We start from the raw sequence: 18,153 nt of genomic DNA, 5'->3' as shown, positions 1-18,153 counted from the left end.
CCTCTTAGGGCTGTGCCCAGCCGGGCTCCATGGGTGAAAGCCCGGCCACCAGGCGCTCGCCAACGTGCCCCACCTCCAGGCCTGGCTCCAGAGGGGGGCCCCGGTGACCCACGTCCGAGCGAGGGAACGCAGTTTCCATTTATATAATTAATCATAAGAGGTTTTCGGGCTGCTCTTTGTCTGATCCCTCACCTAGGACCTGTTTGCCATGGGTGACCCTACCAGAGGCAGACAGCCTCAGACAGCTTAGCTCCTAGGATCTTTGAGACACTCAAACACCTCCACCACAGTAAGGTGGCAACAGTAATATTATTATATTACTAATATTATTATATTTGGTGCATCTCTACATATCTAGTTAAAGAGCAAGTCACCCCCTACCAGAGTATTACTCCACTCCCACTTCCTGTTTGAAAAATGCAACAAATGCTGTTGCCTAGCAGACCGAGAGGGCAGAGCCGCTATCAACACACACACACACACAGGCTCACAACGACATTGTGACATCATATGGTACCAGCTAATGTTCTAGGGTACCTCTTAGTCAATAGTGATGGCAGATTTAAATTCAAATGCAGTGCAGAGTTTTTACCTGAGAACGGCACCACACTGACAGTTTTAGGCAGAAAATTTAAATTTTAACAAAAATGCACTAAAGTGCAAAACTATTGACTACGTGTCTGCAGCACGATTAGACACGCATTTACATAGTTTATCAGGAAAAAAAGTTGATTTGGGGGTGAGTTGCTCTTTAAATTTGTTTTTAAAAGATTTAAAGTTTTTTATTTGAATTAAAATATAAGTGAAAACACAACTACCGACAACTTTTTTGATTCCTTTTTAGTCATTTTCAAGTTTTCTGAGTGAAACAATTTACAAATTTGGAAATATTAATGGCAGTAAACAGGGAACTCTAAAACCTAGTAATTCCTGGAAGAAACATGTTTGATGCTGGATAAAATGTTCCTACAGGAACAGCGACAGCTAAACCCTCTCAGAGTAAAGCTTCCTAAACCGATTCTTGGCAAGACAAACAGCCCGTTGTAGCGTTCAAGTAAAAGGAGGTTTGATCTGTATCACATTTTCTTGTTTTAAACGTAAAAACAAAGTTTTCATACCAGCTTAAAGGTGACGACAAAACAACAAAATACCAATTAGCTCTTTAACAATTATTTTTTCACAGATTATTAAGTGCAAAAATGCATTTCTGTACCTGTTTGGGTTTCTACTGTAACGAGTCAGAGATCACATGAATTTTCAGACTTTCAGGGGCAGAAAAGTGACCAATCAGGAGGGGAAATGGAGGCACTTCCTGCACCTGTTTCTTTCCTTCTGTAATACCAAAAATGATCAAAAACCATTGGCTGAATAACAGGAAGTAGAGGTGAAAAAGACTTTTAGAGGTTTCGTTTGTGTGTTAGAATAAAACGCCCTTTGGATCGTATGAGCTGTAACCTGTTACTGTGGTGTTTAAAGTCTGTTTCAGCTGAAACATGTAGAAGTAGCTGTAACCTGTTAATGAAGTCTGCTTCAGCTGAAACATGTAGAAGTAGCTGTAACCTGTTAATGTGGTGTTTAAAGTCTGTTGTAACATGTAGAAGTAGCTGTAACCTGTTCATGTGGTGTTTAAAGTCTGTTTCAGCTGAAACATGTAGAAGTAGCTGTAACCTGTTAATGAAGTCTGCTTCAGCTGAAACATATAGAAGTAGCTGTAACCTGTTAATGTGGTGTTTAAAGTCTGTTGTAACATGTAGAAGTAGCTGTAACCTGTTCATGTGGTGTTAAAAAGTCTGCTTCAGCTGAAGCATGTGGAAGTAGCTGTAACCTGTTAAAGTCTGCTTCAGCTAAAACATGTAGAAGTAGCTGTAACCTGTTAGGCTGGTGTTTAAAGTCTGTTTCAGCTGTAACATGTAGAAGTAGCTGTAACCTGTTAAAGTCTGGTTCAGCTGAAACATGTAGAAGTAGCTGTAACCTGTTAAAGTCTGCTTCAGCTGAAACATGTAGAAGTAGCTGTAACCTGTTAATGTGGTGTTTAAAGTCTGTTTCAGTTGAAACATGTAGAAGTAGCTGTAACCTGTTAAAGTCTGCTTCAGCTGAAACATGTAGAAGTAGCTGTAACCTGTTAATGTGGTGTTTAAAGTCTGCTTCAGTTGAAACATGTAGAAGTAGCTGTAACCTGTTAAAGTCTGCTTCAGCTGAAACATGTAGAAGTAGCTGTAACCTGTTAATGTGATGTTTAAAGTCTGCTTCAGTTGAAACATGTAGAAGTAGCTGTAACCTGTTAATGTGGTGTTTAAAGTCTGCTTCAGCTGAAACATGTAGAAGTAGCTGTAACCTGTTAGTCTGGTGTTTAAAGTCTGCTTTAGCTGTAACATGTAGAAGAAGCTGTAACCTGTTAGTCTGGTGTTTAAAGTCTGCTTCAGCTGTAACATGTAGAAGAAGCTGTAACCTGTTAGTCTGGTGTTTAAAGTCTGCTTCAGCTGAAACATGTAGAAGTAGCTGTAACCTGTTAGTCTGGTGTTTAAAGTCTGCTTCAGCTGAAACATGTAGAAGTAGCTGTAACCTGTTAATGTGTTGTTTAAAGTCTGCTTCAGCTGTAACATGTAGAAGAAGCTGTAACCTGTTAGTCTGGTGTTTAAAGTCTGCTTCAGCTGTAACATGTAGAAGTAGCTGTAACCTGTTAATGTGTTGTTTAATGTCTGCTTCAGTTGAAACGTGTAGAAGTAGCTGTAACCTGTTAATGTGTTGTTTAAAGTCTGCTTCAGCTGTAACATGTAGAAGTAGCTGTAACCTGTTAATGTGTTGTTTAAAGTCTGCTTCAGCTGAAACATGTAGAAGTAGCTGTAACCTGTTAATGTGGTGTTTAAAGTCTGCTTCAGCTTAAACATGTAGAAGAAGCTGTAACCTGTTAGTCTCGTGTTTAAAGTCTGCTTCAGCTGAAACATGCAGTAGCGGTAACCTGTTAATGTGTTGTTTAAAGTCTGCTTCAGCTGAAACATGTAGAAGTAGCGGTAACCTGTTAATGTGTTGTTTAAAGTCTGCTTCAGCTGAAACATGTAGAAGTAGCTGTAACCTGTTAATGTGTTGTTTAAAGTCTGCTTCAGCTGAAACATGTAGAAGTAGCGGTAACCTGTTAATGTGTTGTTTAAAGTCTGCTTCAGCTTAAACATGTAGAAGAAGCTGTAACCTGTTAGTCTCGTGTTTAAAGTCTGCTTCAGCTGAAACATGCAGTAGCGGTAACCTGTTAATGTGTTGTTTAAAGTCTGCTTCAGCTGAAACATGTAGAAGTAGCTGTAACCTGTTAATGTGGTGTTTAAAGTCTGCTTCAGCTGAAACATGTAGAAGAAGCTGTAACCTGTTAGTCTCGTGTTTAAAGTCTGCTTCAGCTGAAACATGTAGACGTAGCTGTAACCTGTTAATGTGTTGTTTAAAGTCTGCTTCAGCTGTAACATGTAGAAGTAGCTGTAACCTGTCAGTTATGTGTTTAAAGTCTGTTTCAGGGACAGAAACGGAGCAGGGGGGATTCTTCAACACAAAGTGAACCAGCACTTTTCTCTCTCTCCGGTCTTTCTGCTGTGAGTAGACTCAGGATGAAGCTGCAGTCCATTCGGAGTTCAACATGATGCTGGCTTCACTTTCATCTCTTAACTTCAGAATACAAATCAGGCCACTGACTCCTCAAAGAGCCGCCTGACCTTTGACCTTCAGGATCCCTCAGGGCAGATGTCTGCACGATGTGAAGCTCCCTGGCATGACGTGGAACCCTCCGTGGCGCCGTGGTGACCTTTGACTTGGTTCTTTTAGGTGGAGCGGGGGTTGTGATGCGTTTAGCGGCGCTGGTCGACACCGCGGTTCCTTTTCCTGGTTTGCGGCTGCGCGTGCTGTTGGACGCTGAGGCTGTTAGCGTCTCCAGCAGCTGGGATGCAGATCCGAATCGGACATGTTCCTCAATCTCCGCAGCCTCGGAGAGCAGAGACGAGGTCCCCGCGCGCTTGCTGCACGAGTCACAGCACAGCTTGCTGTAACCTGGAATGGAGCAGTATCTGGCTAAGACCTCCATCTGGCAGAAGATGGATTTGTCTCCGTTACACGGCTCGTCTGAAAGGCAAAGGGAAGGCAGAGTGAGCTGGGTTCTTCAGCAGTCGGTGCATCACACAACAAAGAGACTAAAAGCTCTGACAAGTGCTTCTGCACATTCAGCTGAATGAAGCTCATTCCTCTGCTTTTACAGGAGCAGTGACCTAAATCCTTTTACAACTCTACAGACGGATCCCTGGAAGGTTCTGGGTTTGTCCCAGTTCATGCACCCACCCATCTCTAGTCCATTTGAGTCACGGTGGAGGGCCTTTGTTTCTTTAAACCATATATTGTTGCTGATGTTTGAATTCCTGCTGCTGTCAATCCTTCCAGCCTTTTCTTACCGCCCAACGTGTTCCTGCTGAGTTTCAACTTCAACTAAAATCCACGAAGGACAGAAAGTTTATGAGCTTCTGCCTCTCGTGCTGCAATGAGCTATGGCTAATGATAAAGCTAAAGCTAACGATAAAGCTAAAGCATCAGTGGGAGAAAAGCAGTATTAAACAAATAGTGTTTGGTTTTAAAGTGTAAATATTTCCTGAAATCTTATTTCAAATGATATTTTTGCCATTTTCTGCATCATGTCAACTAAGGGAGATAACAGTCAATGTGGGCGGAGTCTTTAAAATCAGGAAATAGTCCAGCAGTAGGCCTGAGCAACACTCAGAATCAGAAGCCAGTTTGCCGTCTCAGCTGATTTTGTTCAAAAAGCAAAACTTATTGTCCGTGTTGACTTTCTGGCCGGAGCTTGTCTCTCTGTTGCGCCAAGGTGCAATTGCTGTTTATAGACAAACAATTACCGCAATATTACAACCTAGCGAGGCCGAACAAATGCAACTAAATTCGGGCAACGCCTTGCCGGCATGGCACATTTGTGAAGCACACTACTGCGGTAACATTATGCTGATTTGCCATTATGGTGTGCCTTGTAAAAAGGGCTAGCGTCTGTCTACATTCCCTCTGTGGGGAATTTTCTCTTCAGCCTCATCCTGAAGGCTCAAGGGCACCAGATTGTGATGAGACTAGTTTTGGGACAGGCAGAGATACATTTCCTCCCTGCCTTACATTTCCATTGGTCTCAAATCCTCCCAAAAAGCCGAATAATGGTGATTAAATTATTCCACGCCGTTCAGGGACCACGCTCTACATGATGACAGCCACCTTTTGTGTCAAAGCTGGAATCGCAGCTAAAGTCTCCAGCCTGCGATCACAGCACGGTAACCTCTGAGTTCAGGAAGCATTCCAGTCACCCCATAGAGCTCCATAAATTTCCGACATACCAGTTAACCACTCACGCCAAAAAGCAGAAATCCGTAAATCAACACTGCAAAAATCAATACGTCTTCAGTATCGTCCACGGAAAGCTGGGAAAGGTATTTCACATTCCACTAGCAATCCAAAATGTGCCCCACCGGACGCATTCCATTCGGACATGAAGGAGCCCCTTCCTCCAATCTTATTGTCAAAAGAAATCTTGTCAATTGTGTTGAAAGACCAACTGACCAGATCCATATTTTAATCATTTCCAGATTTCAGAAGCAATGCAGAGAAGCGCTGCGGACAAGGGCGTAATTTTCACTTTAGAAGTGGGGGGGACACGGGGGGGGGGGGGGGGGGGTGTATCTTTACAGTATGTTCTAATGGGAAACAGGCTTCAACACAAACGGTTGTTTTCCGCTTGGTCCTAGAGCTCAACCAGTGTCAATCTAATATAGCGTAATATTGTTTTTGGATGGTAAAAAGTGAAGGGGTCAAAACTTGACTTTGGAAAAAGTGGGGGGGGACATGTCCCCCCTGTCCCCCCCCAAAAATTACGTCCATGGCTGTGGAGATAGGACAAAGAGTCGTGGGAAGAGAAGAAAAAGCGACTGCACCCTCCAAAAGGCGGAAGAGAAGCCAGATTGCTAACAAGACAGTGGCTAATTTCTGGCATTTTACACATGTCTTGCTCCAGAACGTCCCACTGATGCTCTAGAACGCCATCAAACGTGTTTACTTTACCAGCGTGATGCAGCAGCAGCAGTAACAAAAACAGAAGAAAATAAGCATGCTTGCAGGAGCTCAGGTCCTGTTGAAGTTAAGCTAAAGTGCTTGTCTGTGCATTTGAGCTTGCAGATGTGTGGTTACCATGGTGATTAATGAGCCACTGGCAGCAGCTTCAACATTCAGACGCGGCATTGGGCCCGTTTCTTTAGAAATGTTTTATATAAAATATAAAGAGCAGGAAGTATAGACTCCTGATCTGCCCAAGGTTCTGTCCTCACCTTGGCAGGGTCCAGGTCTGCACGTCCTCACCGTCTCAGGTTTCTCTCCGTTACACTGGTCTCCAATCCGGCAGGTGACCAGTCGCCTTTCCATCCCCTCTCCACACGTCACCGAGCACTGAGCAGGAGACCAGACAGCAGTTAGAGGGAGGCAAAGCTGGAAGGAGTGGAGACAGGTCACACGGGCGGCAGTAAATGTCTGGATAATTGGCTGCAATAACAAGCTGACTTCAACTTCAGTTTCCACCTGGAAACTAAACGCCCCAAAACATAATTTCTGCTTCTTCCCGCTCAGTGTTTGGGTTTGTGTGCGGCCGTGCTGCGGGATCTGTAGGGAATCGGATCAATCGCTCAGTGCCAAAAGTTTGTCTGTTCGGTTTTATTTTCTATCAACTTTACCGTTTTCACAGGCTTCCATCAATTCAGTGGAATTCTCTTACCTTTAACCTGCGGGGTCATTTTATTTTAATAATGATGATGATAAGTGATGGGTTTATTGGTATCCATGGGGTCTCTGCTTCTCGCCCATCCCTGAGGAGCAGTGGGCAGCATAAACCGAGTTTAAGTCCAAAATGTTACAGAACTATTAAAGGTGTGATTTGTACGAATGCCAGCTTGTGGTCAAATTAGGTTCATTTTCAGGCAAAAATATGACGTCTCACTCAAGCTCTATGAGTTTCATGGCCGTTGTTATGGAACAGCACCAGAAGATTCTAGATGTCGAGAGAAGATGAGTCACACACAAAATCCTAACTGTGGTCTGTGCTTGTGCACCAAACTGCAGCTCAGACTACCCACCCTTTTTGGAGACCTTGGAGGAGGCACTGGAGGGCGCTCCTTCTGGTGACTCCCTCGTTCTGTTGGGGGATTTTAATGCTCACGTGGGCAATGACAGTGAGACCTGGAGAGGTGTGGTTGGGAGGAACTGATTTGAATTTGAGTGGTGTTTTGTTATTGGACTCTTGGATTGTTCATAAAGAACACCATTGTTAAGGCATAAAGGTGTCCACATGTGCTCTTGGCACCAGGATACCTTAGGTGGCCAACCAGAGCTGTGGCTGCAGGGTCATCGGTGCCCTTGAACCCGCTGGTGGACACCAGTGGTTAGGGGTATCATCAAGGTGAAGAAAGAGTCCTATCAGGAGAGGAGGGTCAGATGGATTATCAAACGTTGGACATAGGAGGAGCAATGTGGTTATTGTCCTGGCTGTGGACAACTGGACCAGCTCTATACCCTTAGGGGGGTCCTGGAGAGTGCGTGGGAGATTTGTGGATTTGGAGAAGTCGTTCGACCGCATCCTTCGAGGGGCCCTGTGGGGGGTAATTCGGGAGCGTGGGGTACCAGGCCCTCTGACATGGGCTTATAGGTCCCTGTATCATAGCCGTTTCTTCCTATATGCAACCTATGCTGCTGCATAGGGCCCCCAAGCCACTAGGGGCCCCCAAAGCTGCTGCGGTTGAGTCGACGGCGACACAAACTGTCTTTCATGCTTTACCGTAACCCTTTGGCAGTTTGTGCAATCAACAGATTCTGAAAGCTGAGACGATGTACTTTCCAGTGGTGTACAATACATTACGGTAACGTTACGCAAGACCCTGCCCGAGAACCAGGAAATAAACAGTCTGCCATGTGCCGTGCTTAGAGGAGCGAGAGGAATTGTTCTGGATGCGTATTTTCAACTTCTATATTTTCTACTGGAGTAAATAATAATTTTTTCAGTAAATTTCCTACTTTGTGTTTTTATTTAGTAATTTTAGATTATATTTAGTAATATTTGACATCGCTTCGCCGTTTTTTGTATTCGTTCGGTCATAGTTTTGTCTTTTTTCAGCTAAGTTTTTCACTGAGGCTTTGTATTATTTTTTACGTTAGATTTGTTTTTGTGAATAAACCAGAAACCAGGAAACCTTCTAGAAGGAGGAAACTTCCCTCAAAAGTTGTTGATGCAAGATGTGCCCACATTGTTTTTCCATGCCAAATGCAGAAAGTATCTCTGCACTAAACCCGTTCCAGTTTCTATTGTCTAGTATTTCTGCTAATACAATTACTATACTATTACTGCTACTTCCTGGAAAACTAAAGGTCCATGTACATCTGTGGTTGAGGATTCAGGTGTGGATGAAGATGATTTGCCATCGCAGCCGCAGTAAGTTTATCTACAGTTCAAATAAAGTAAATAAATGTTTGTGATCAGTATAATTTGACAAAACCACGGCAAACATGCTTTCTCGACAATCCTTGTTATTGTGTGAGAAAAAAATGTAGAAATTAAAACGGACGTGTGTTAATAGGGAAATAGCTGGTGAGCTGTTTGCGCATGCATGGGAATAACGCCATTTAAAATAACGGCGTTTTTTTTAGGTAACGGAATAATCTAATTAATTACTTTTCCCACAGTTGCAACAACATTACCGTTACTGGGGACGGAAGGTTGTGCGTTACTTTGTGCTTGTCGAACGTGGAGCAACAGTGTGAGGCTTTCTGACCGCCATGCTTCAGCTGCCGCCAGGGAGAGAGAGGTGTCGGTAACGATCTTACAAAAACGATGATGATTGGCCGGGTGGGCGAAGACCCTCTGTGTTCTCACTGTCTCAGTCGCTGCATGCTGTAGACCCAACAGAGCAGTGATGGGAATAACACCGTTTAAAATAACCGCGTTACTAAAAAAAATATTTTTTTCAGTAACGAGCAAACTAATTAATTACCGTCTTCTTTTATCAAAACGTCGTTTCTGTAAGAAAACTCGTGCGTTAAGCAGCGCGGTGTGTTGAAGCTGTCATCAGCTGATCAGGAGCTAAAGAGGCCGATGTTTTCATCCAAGCGCATCACGGCCCGTGAAGAACGAGGAAGACGTGTTGAATAGTCTACGGCTGCAGGTGTGGATCTGCAGCCGTGCCCTTCTTAGCGTGACAGCAAGACGTCCCGAAGGTCCGCTCACCTGTTCACCGCTCAGACGCCACGATCTTCTACCTTCCTAGATCATCCAGCTGTAACCGGTTTCTGATCATGTCTTTAGTCCCGCTGCAATGCTGAAGCATCAGTCTCAGACGTCATGGAGCTCAGGTGTCATCAGAACTACCTGTGTGTGTTTACCACCCAGCTTCAGCTCTTCTGTGGTTGGGTCTGACCCACGTTAGTAAATGTAAGTCCTCCGTCAGGCTTGTGCCTCTTCTAGTGTCATTTTAAAGGATTTTATTTATTTATTTAACCGTTACTAGATTAGCAGCAACAGAAATGCTACTAAAAACACACAATTATGTGAAGCTGGGAAAATTAAAATGCTGTACAAATTTACATTTATTTCTGTAATTTAACTAGACTGAGAGACCATTTAAAGGCTCAGGAACCTTTACAGGTGTTTCTATTTGCAATTTTAAATTTTAGCTGATTGGGGTCTTGTTAAATATCACACAGTGACCTTTTAATAGTCTAGATAAGTGTAATGTTCCTGTTAGTAGTTCCTCCTGTTAAGTGCTTATTTATTTAAATTATTCAGGTCTATAAAAAAACATTTTTTACATACATTTTATTAAGTTCCAGTCATTAGTCATTTATATTTCACTACTGTAGTAATTTTTATTAAACTAAGTAAGTTTAATTAACCCATTCTTCTTGCATTCTTTAATGACAAAGTAACTAAGTAGTTATTTTTCTTGGTAATTAGTTACTTTTATAATCTCGTAACTCTGTAAGTAACTGAGTTACTTTTTTGAGAAAGTAATAAGTAACTATAACTAATTACTTTTTAAAAGTAACTTTCCCAACACTGGTTGTAGATCATCAATTGCTGTTTGTCAAAATAAGGGGGCCCAGAACATTATCTTGCATAGGGCCCCCACAATGATAGAAACGGCCCTGCCCTGCATGACTGGTGTCAGAGCTTGGTCTGCACTGCTGGCAGTAAGTGAGAGTTGAACTCTGCCAAGGTTGCCCTTTGTCACGATTCTGTTCATAACTTTTATGGACAGGATATCTAGGTGCAGCCAAGGTGTTGAGGGGTTAGGGTCTCTGCTTTTTGCAAATGTGGTCCTGTTGGCTTCATTGGAACGTGATCTCCGGCTTTCGCCGGAGCGGTTCACAGCCGAGTCTGAAGAAGCTTGGATGAGAATCAGCTTCTCTAAATCCGAGACCATGGTCTTGCATAGAAAAAGGGTAAAATGCCTTCTCCAGGTCACGGATGAGGTCCTCACCCAAGTGGAGGAGTTTAAGTATCTCGGGGTCTATGAGGGAAAGATGGAGCGTGAGATTCCTAACCCTAACCCTCGCCTATGGTCACGAGCTTTGGGTAGTGACCAAAAGAAAGAGACCACGGATACAAGTGGCTGAAATGAGTTTTCTCCGCAGGGTGGCTGGGCCCTCCCTTAGAGATGGGGTTAGAAGCTCGGTCATCCGGGAGGGGCTTAGAGTAGACCTGCTGCTCCTCCACGTCGAGAGGAGCCAGTTGAGATGACTTGGACATCAAGTTAGGATGCCTCCTGGACGCCTCCCTGGTGAGGTTTTCCGGGCATGTCGAACTGGGAAGAGACCCAAGGGAAGACCCAGGACACACTGGAGGGACTATGTTTCTCGTCTGGCCAGGGAACGCCTTGGAATTCCCCTGGAGGAGCTGGCCCAGGGAGAGGGAAGTCTGGGCCTCCCTGCTGAGGCTGCTGCCCTGCGACCCGACTCCAGATAAGCCTAATGGGCACATTTGCATCTTATAATAACCATGATTGGACCAAATCACTGAAGAAAAATTTAATAGCTTTTTCTTGGTGTTCATGTTAAAGTGTGAATGACAACATGATTAAAATTAATATTTCTATGTGTGTAACAAAAGGTCGTAAAGTGTTATTATTGTTACTATAATTACAAGAAGACAGCGTTTCTGTTCCAAACGAGGAGTGCAATATTTCTTCTGTCACGGCTGAATGATTCAGAAATGAGTTCAATTTATTGAAAAGTCGACCGCAGCTCACGGGATCAGTGTTGGGACAGAAACAGATCCGTAACTAAACAATAGAAACCATATTTACTCTCACTGTTAAAGCAGAAAATGAGTTTTATAGATGAACGGTTGAGATAAAGCCAGAAAACAACAATCCAACATTGGTTTCATTAATTTCTAAAATAGTAGATTTGCTTTTACCTTTGTTTGAACAATCATCTATAATGTGATTTTTATCTGATGTCGACATCTGGATCGACTCAATCTCTGGATTTTTCTATTTAAACAGGAGCTTTGAAAGCCAATGAAAACTAAATAAATACTGTTACACTCACTGGACACTTTACTGGGTACACCTTGCTAGTACCAGGTTGGACCCCTTTTTGCCTTCAGAACTGCCTTAATCCTCTGCGGCATAGATTCAACAAGCTACTGGAAACATTCTTCAGAGACTTTGGTCCATATGAAACCAGTCTGAGATGATTCGAGCTTTATGACAGGGAGCATTATCCTGCTGGAAGTAGCCATCAGAAGCCATCAGATGGGATGGGCACGGTCAGCGACAATACTCAGGTAGGCTGTGGTGTTGCAACGATGACCAACTAGTACTAAGGGGCCCAAAGTGTGCCAAGAAAATGTCTCCCACACCATCACACTACCACCACCAGCCTGAACCGTTGATACAAGGCAGGATGGATCCACGCTTTCATGTTGTTGACGCCAAATTCTGACCCTACCATCCAAATGTCGCAGCAGAAACGGAGACTCATCAGACCAGGCAACATTTTTCCAATCTTTTTTTCTCCACTTGTGGTGAGCCCGTGTGAACTGTGTGGTCTTCTGCTGCTGTCGCCCATCTGCCATTTTGACATGTTGTGTGTTCAGAGATTCTCTTCTGCACACCTTGGTTGCAACGAGTTGTCAGCTCGAACCAGTCTGGCCATTCTCCTCTGACCTCTGGCATCAACAAGGCCTTTTCGCCCACAGAACTGCCGCTCACTGGATGTTTTCCCTTTTTCGGACCATTTTCTGTAGAGATGGTTGTGCGTGACGATCCCAGAAGATCAGCAGTTTCTGAAATACTCAGCCCGTCTGGCTCCAACAACCACGCCACGGTCAAAGTCACTTAAATCACCTGTCTTCCCCATTCTGAGGCTTGGTTTGATCGTCTTGACCATGTCAACATGCCTAAATGCATTGAGTTGCCACCTTGTGAGTGGCTGATTAGTAATTTGCATTAACGAGCAGTTGGGACAGGTGTAGCCAAAAAAGTGGCCATTGAGTGTCTGGTTGAGACAAATTTCATCATTTAGTCTCAGGAGCACAATGGAACGGCTGTAAAACCTTCTGTTAGCTAACATCTGGGTAAAAATGCATTTATTTGATGGGTAAATAGAAAAAGGTGTGTTAATGCACACAGAATTAACATGAAGCCCAGAAAGGTGCAACACACAACACAATTAAACCTCAAAAACAGAACAATCAACACCAAATTCCTTTTCTTTTTCTTTTTTTTTAACTAAATATGTAAATTTTTTATTCTAAACACATTTTCATCAAACTGACCTAAATAAACATTAAAGCTGCAACGGCAAATATGGAAAACAACATAGGTTGAAACATTTTTTCAGGCCTCTTAACAACGTTCTAACATAATATAGCTATAGATATATTGTTGAGAAAAAAAGCAACAACAAATGAAATAATAAAGTGGTTCTCTCGCATTTGTCTAAAAACCTCCACCAACCACACGTTTCAGACTAAACCAGCCATCGGACCAGCTGGTTGTCGTCTCACCGAACCGCCGCACCTCCCCGGGTCCTCCACTCATCTCACACTCACGTTCTCAGCACCAGAACACCACATGTGTGAGAGGTTCTCCGCTCCATAACATCAGAGGAGGAGAAACAGCCGGCTGCTACCGCTTCAGCTTTAGGACAAACTACCAGAGTCCCAAAAAGAAAATCACCGTCTGAAGTCACGGACAGCAAAAGACGTTTGGAGCTAGAAAACGGCGACTGGTGTTTTAATGGTAATGTGGGCTTCCGGTTCCGACAGCGGCGTCTCAGGGAAGATACCCGAGGGGAGGGGGAGTGTTCCATGACAGTTCAAGAATAAAGTGCTATTAGTCGTCACCCACTGGTGAAGTTAGTTCTCCGCATGTGACCCATCCCCTGGGGGAGCGGTGAGCTGGAGACACGGCTGTGATCGGGAACTATTTGGGGATTTAACCCCCCGACCCCTTAATGCTGAGTGCCGTTGGGTCTTCGGTATGACCCGATCGTGGATTTGAACCCACGATCTCCCAGTCTCAAGGCAGACACTCATACCACTAGGCCACTGAGCTGGTGATTCACCAGCACAGCTTTCATCAGCGTCTGACAGAAAGACTACATTTTAGATCAGATCCAAAATAATTGTGAAGAATTCATGAAAATGAAACGAATCTGAAAACTCTAAACTAAGAAATGTTTGATCCTTTACTTTTCGGTCATATCTGGTAGGTTACACGTGTTTCTACAGCGTCAACAAAGAATTAGAGAACACGAAACAGGATGTGATTAATGTCAGACACTAAATACTATAAAGTGTAATCAGATTACCTCAGACCAGGCTCCGCTCCTCCACTGAGCGGGACACGGGACTCTGTTGCACGGCCTGCGACTCTCGGGTTTCTCACCGCTGCAGTATTTGCTGTGGATGGAGCGGTTGGTGCCGTCGTGGAGGAACTGCATGCAGCGCACCGTCCGGATCTGAAAACCGAGGCTGCCGCAGGATTTGGTGCAATGTTCCCACTCCTCGGAGATCCACCTGGACAAAATACACCCGGGATATTCTGTTAGGTGAGACAGCGCCACCGTCCCTCACAGCGGAGGTGGATGATGAGCCTCTCGGGGTCAGAACGCCACCGAAGGTCACGAGACACCAAATCAGAGATTCATAGATCAGCTGGAGAGATGAGTTTTTAAATAAGAAAAGCTAAAAACGCTTTTGACAACAAAGGTAAGACCTGTCCACCAACACAGTTCAACATGAGTCCTCTCTCCAACAACCTGTCCCCCTTGAGGATAATCGTGTCCTTAAGAGTGTCACTGAGATGTAAATGGACTGGATTCTGGCTCTGCTGTCTGGTTTGTTTCACCAGTTTAGAGCCGAGAACATTCCTCGCTGCCCTGAGACGCCGCTGAGCTCGGGGGATTTGTGCTCGGTGTGGACGTGTCTCTGTCCACGAGTGGCTGGAAAAGAAACGTGTCAGTTTCTCTGAAACAGACACGCCAAACAAAAACGTTCCTTCGCTTCCATGCCCAAAGAAGTCCTGCTGCGCTTAGACTGGTTTCTGTTGTTTAAAACTGTGTTTCCATGGTAACCGGGATAGCTGTGAAGGATACATATTATGGGATGGTACTGTTGCCTTCAGTTCTGTTTCCACCAGAAGCTAAAGCGGTTGCTCAGCTGAGATGGTTCAGGCAACGTTTAGGAGGTCTTCTGGTCGGCTGCTTCTGGTGGTTTTCTAGGAGTGGAGGAAAACCTGGAGCAGATCCGGAACCAGCTGGAAGGACTGGGATCCTTTGAGATGAGTTGGAGCGTTTCTTTTGGATTGCTGGACGCGTTTCCTCAGTCAGAGCGACACAAACCCAAACGTGAACCACCTTCTGGGTTACACCCAGAAAATATGATAACAAGCAAAGTTTAACTCGAGCAGAAAACGCTCAGCTAAAGAAGCCAGAGCAGCTTCACGCTTCTAAACGTCGTCACACTTCGAAGTTCGTCAAAATGATTCAAGCTAAAAAAAAAAAAAAAGAAGACTAAAACAGCCAGAGGGTTGAATAGTTCATCCAGGTGCTGTATCAGAGCAGCCGCAGCATCAAAACGTGTAAAAATATTCTAATAAGTTTGGCGTGAAATAAGAAACGCGTAAACAAAACAAAGCCTGCGGGCCGGTTCTGGAGGTTACGATCAGACCTGCTGCTTCACATCCTGTTAGTCATGACAGCAGCTGCTGCAGGTCGTCTGCATTCCAGGCAGCTGTGGGCTCACAGCTGGAGCCACCGCCGAGTCAGGCACCCCTAACCCCCCTCCGCGTTGCGCCACGGGGTCGCTTTGAAGGAAGCCATCTTTTAAACGTTGAGCGGTGCATGACTGATGGGTTCAGTGGGTTTTGGCTCCGGTGTCACTTTCATTTATGAACTTTTAAAATGTGACGGGAATCGGCAGCTGGAGGCAACGCTCCAGCCGCTCCATCAGCTCCTCCGCTCTCCAACCAGAAGCTGAACAAGTCCATTTAGGAGGATTAACAAAAGAACCGCTGAAATAAAAGAAGCCGACCATCGCCAGCTGGGAGTGATGAGAGGTTCAGGATCTGCAGCCGATGCCAGAAATCAGGATTTGCTGCTGTCTGCCAGTTTGGCGGCATGTTGATAGGGGAGAAAACCATCAGAGAATAAGAGTTTCTGTCAAAACCTGAAGACAAACAGGTGGTTCAAAAAGACGATGTACCACGTCTCCATGTGGATCGCTCCACCAGAGGACGGCTGGTCGCTCAGCGCAGCACCAGGACAAAACCACAGGCTGTGATGGACTTACTCAAGAGGGACCTTCTGTCATCGTTTCATGGTTCAGACTTGATGCTTCCCTCCAGCTCAGCTCGGACAGCTGAAGTGCTAACCCATCTTCAGAACGATTTATTTACGTTATAGAAATAATCTCAAAACTGTAAAACGTAAATCTGACACCAATCACCCCGATGAGGCGTAACCAAACTTAGTTCTACTATTTTTGCTGTTTGGTTCACTTTTGGTAACGGGATTTCTAAACGATCCTTTCCCACATTTTTTTGGAATTTGGTTTTGTTTTGTGCTTGGGGAAAAAAACTGGGCTGCTTCAGATGCATGCCCCTGCGTGCTCTCTTTGCTCAGCTAACCAACATTTGCTCGTCGTCCCAAGAACAAGGCTGAAAACAAGAGGTGACTGGCCCTTCGCTCCAACACTATGGAACGAGCTCCCACTTGTCAAACAGTCCCCATCACTGCAGGTCTTTAAAGAGGGACTGCACAGAAAACGTAACTCCACCCCTAGTCCAGATATGAAAAATGCTATGAAAGTGGGCGTTGCCAGGAGGCACAAAGGGGCGTGGCCAAGTGTGGGGAATTTCCATCCTGGGAAGGAGGGGGAGTGGGAGGAGTCTGTACCCATGATGTGAAATTGTTCCAGCCCCAGCCAATCACAAGTTTAAAATGCCGTCGCTGCTGTTCTGCCACAGGGGGCAGCACTGAGACGGTTTTAGACCTAGATTCAAGATTTAATCAAGTTTACACAAACATGTCAAAAATGCACAGAAACAGAAAGATTGCATTTGTAAAAACCCAATTATACAGTTTATAAGCAAAAACATGTTATTCTGGGGTTTAGTTACTCTTAAAGAGTCGTTTGAAGACTTAATTTTATCGTTTGGTTTAAATGTCATGTGGATTTTTAGAATTGTAGTCTTTTATCGACCCGTTTAGTTATTTTAGTCACTCTTTTGTGCAGTTTCAATCAGTCTTGTGGACTCTCTGCTCTTTTGTTGTTTTTATGTTATGTTCAGCGTCTTCGGCTTCTGTAAAGGCAGTGGAAGGCGCTATGCAAATAAAATCTGATTGATTAAAAAAGAGATTATTTTTAATGTGAGGAAACTGGTTTAGTAGAAACACTGTCCAGGCATTTTTCTCATTTTCTGATAAACACCAGAGAACACTGAAAAGCAGCCGTTTAACTGCAGATGATTACCGTTTCAGGGCGAGGATCTGGTATTAAAACCGTGTGTGTGTGTGTGTGTGCGTACATCACAGCCCATCTTCACTTTGCTCATATTAAGGAGTATTTTTAGGCCATCGGACCATCACCGCCGGCGTGTGAATGGATGAATGACTGCCTGTGCTGTACAGGTGTGTGTCATTAATCCTTTACCATAATAAAGCACGAGGAATGGCCACACGTCTGTTTGATTAAAGTAAACCCAGAAGGAGAAGCGATGCGATGAAGAATCCTGCAGACAGAGGAGGTTTGTGTTGTGTTGCTTCCTGATGAATCAGTCCTGTGATTTTTTTTATTTCCGCTCTCTGTGTGCCGCCATCTTCAGCGGCGGTGAGATCCAGCATGCACACGCTGTTCGAGCGGGATTCCTTTGGCCTTCGTTGCTGCGGGTTCCATCTTTAGAGTACAGCTTGTTTTCTCAGACATCCTCCCCCGCGAGCTTCCTGTGGCTTATCACCAGACTTGTGCTGTAAAATCTGCTTCTTCCTCTTCTTCCGTTGAATTTTCTTCCATTTTTCTGGTGGACATAATAGTCAACCACCCTGATCCGGAAAACTTTAAGCAAAAATCAGTCTTTTGTTCAGTCCAGCTGCTACTGATGTGAGAAGCGTGTTGGTATCAAATAAAGTAAGGGTAAATGGTAAATAGAGCTCCGGACCCCACGTGACTCTCAGTTAGTGGACGCCATTTTGGCATGCAAAAAAGGTAAACAAACACGGATGTAACCATGAACATGAACGGGATCCGCTTGGGTTTTACTTCGTCGGAGTTTACTTCACACTTTAAAACAGAAGAAATCGTTTTATATAGTCAGAAATTAAACAGACTAAACATCTCCGACCCTTACCGTGCCCCTGGGATACTTCTTAAAAACGCCAGAAGCTGTCGGAGCGGACTTCTTATCGGCACAACACCGGACCTGACCGGGGAACCCCTTGGGATTTACCCGGAGGAGCTGGCGCGGCTGGGGAGAGGGAAGTCACGCTACTGCCCCCGCAACCCGACTCCGGATACGCGGATGAAAATGGATGGATGGACGGACAAATAACAGATTTACACGTAAGTAGTCTCAGTGAGACAGATAACAGCAA

The 18,153-nt window shown here is 44.5% G+C and overlaps 1 protein-coding gene across 2 annotated transcripts in view; it reads right to left on the bottom strand.

Annotated features, from left to right (window-relative positions):
- Positions 1-3,406: 3,406 nt before the first annotated feature.
- adamts3 (ADAM metallopeptidase with thrombospondin type 1 motif, 3) overlaps positions 3,407-18,153 on the bottom strand; it is a 167,024-nt gene continuing 152,277 nt past the window's right edge. For both annotated transcript variants that reach the window (XM_015960279.3, XM_070555619.1), the window contains 3 exons: positions 13,873-14,080; positions 6,342-6,459; positions 3,407-4,098 (listed from right to left, as the gene is read on the bottom strand). In XM_015960279.3, the coding sequence (XP_015815765.3) occupies positions 3,638-4,098; positions 6,342-6,459; positions 13,873-14,080 (787 nt within the window). In that variant the 3' untranslated portion in view covers positions 3,407-3,637. The remainder of the gene's footprint in view (positions 4,099-6,341; positions 6,460-13,872; positions 14,081-18,153) is intronic.

The sequence above is a fragment of the Nothobranchius furzeri genome, chromosome 10, assembly GCF_043380555.1.
Source record: "Nothobranchius furzeri strain GRZ-AD chromosome 10, NfurGRZ-RIMD1, whole genome shotgun sequence".
NCBI lineage: Eukaryota > Metazoa > Chordata > Actinopteri > Cyprinodontiformes > Nothobranchiidae > Nothobranchius > Nothobranchius furzeri.
Note: the sequence above shows the minus strand (reverse complement) of the source record. Positions and strands in the feature narration are given on the sequence as shown.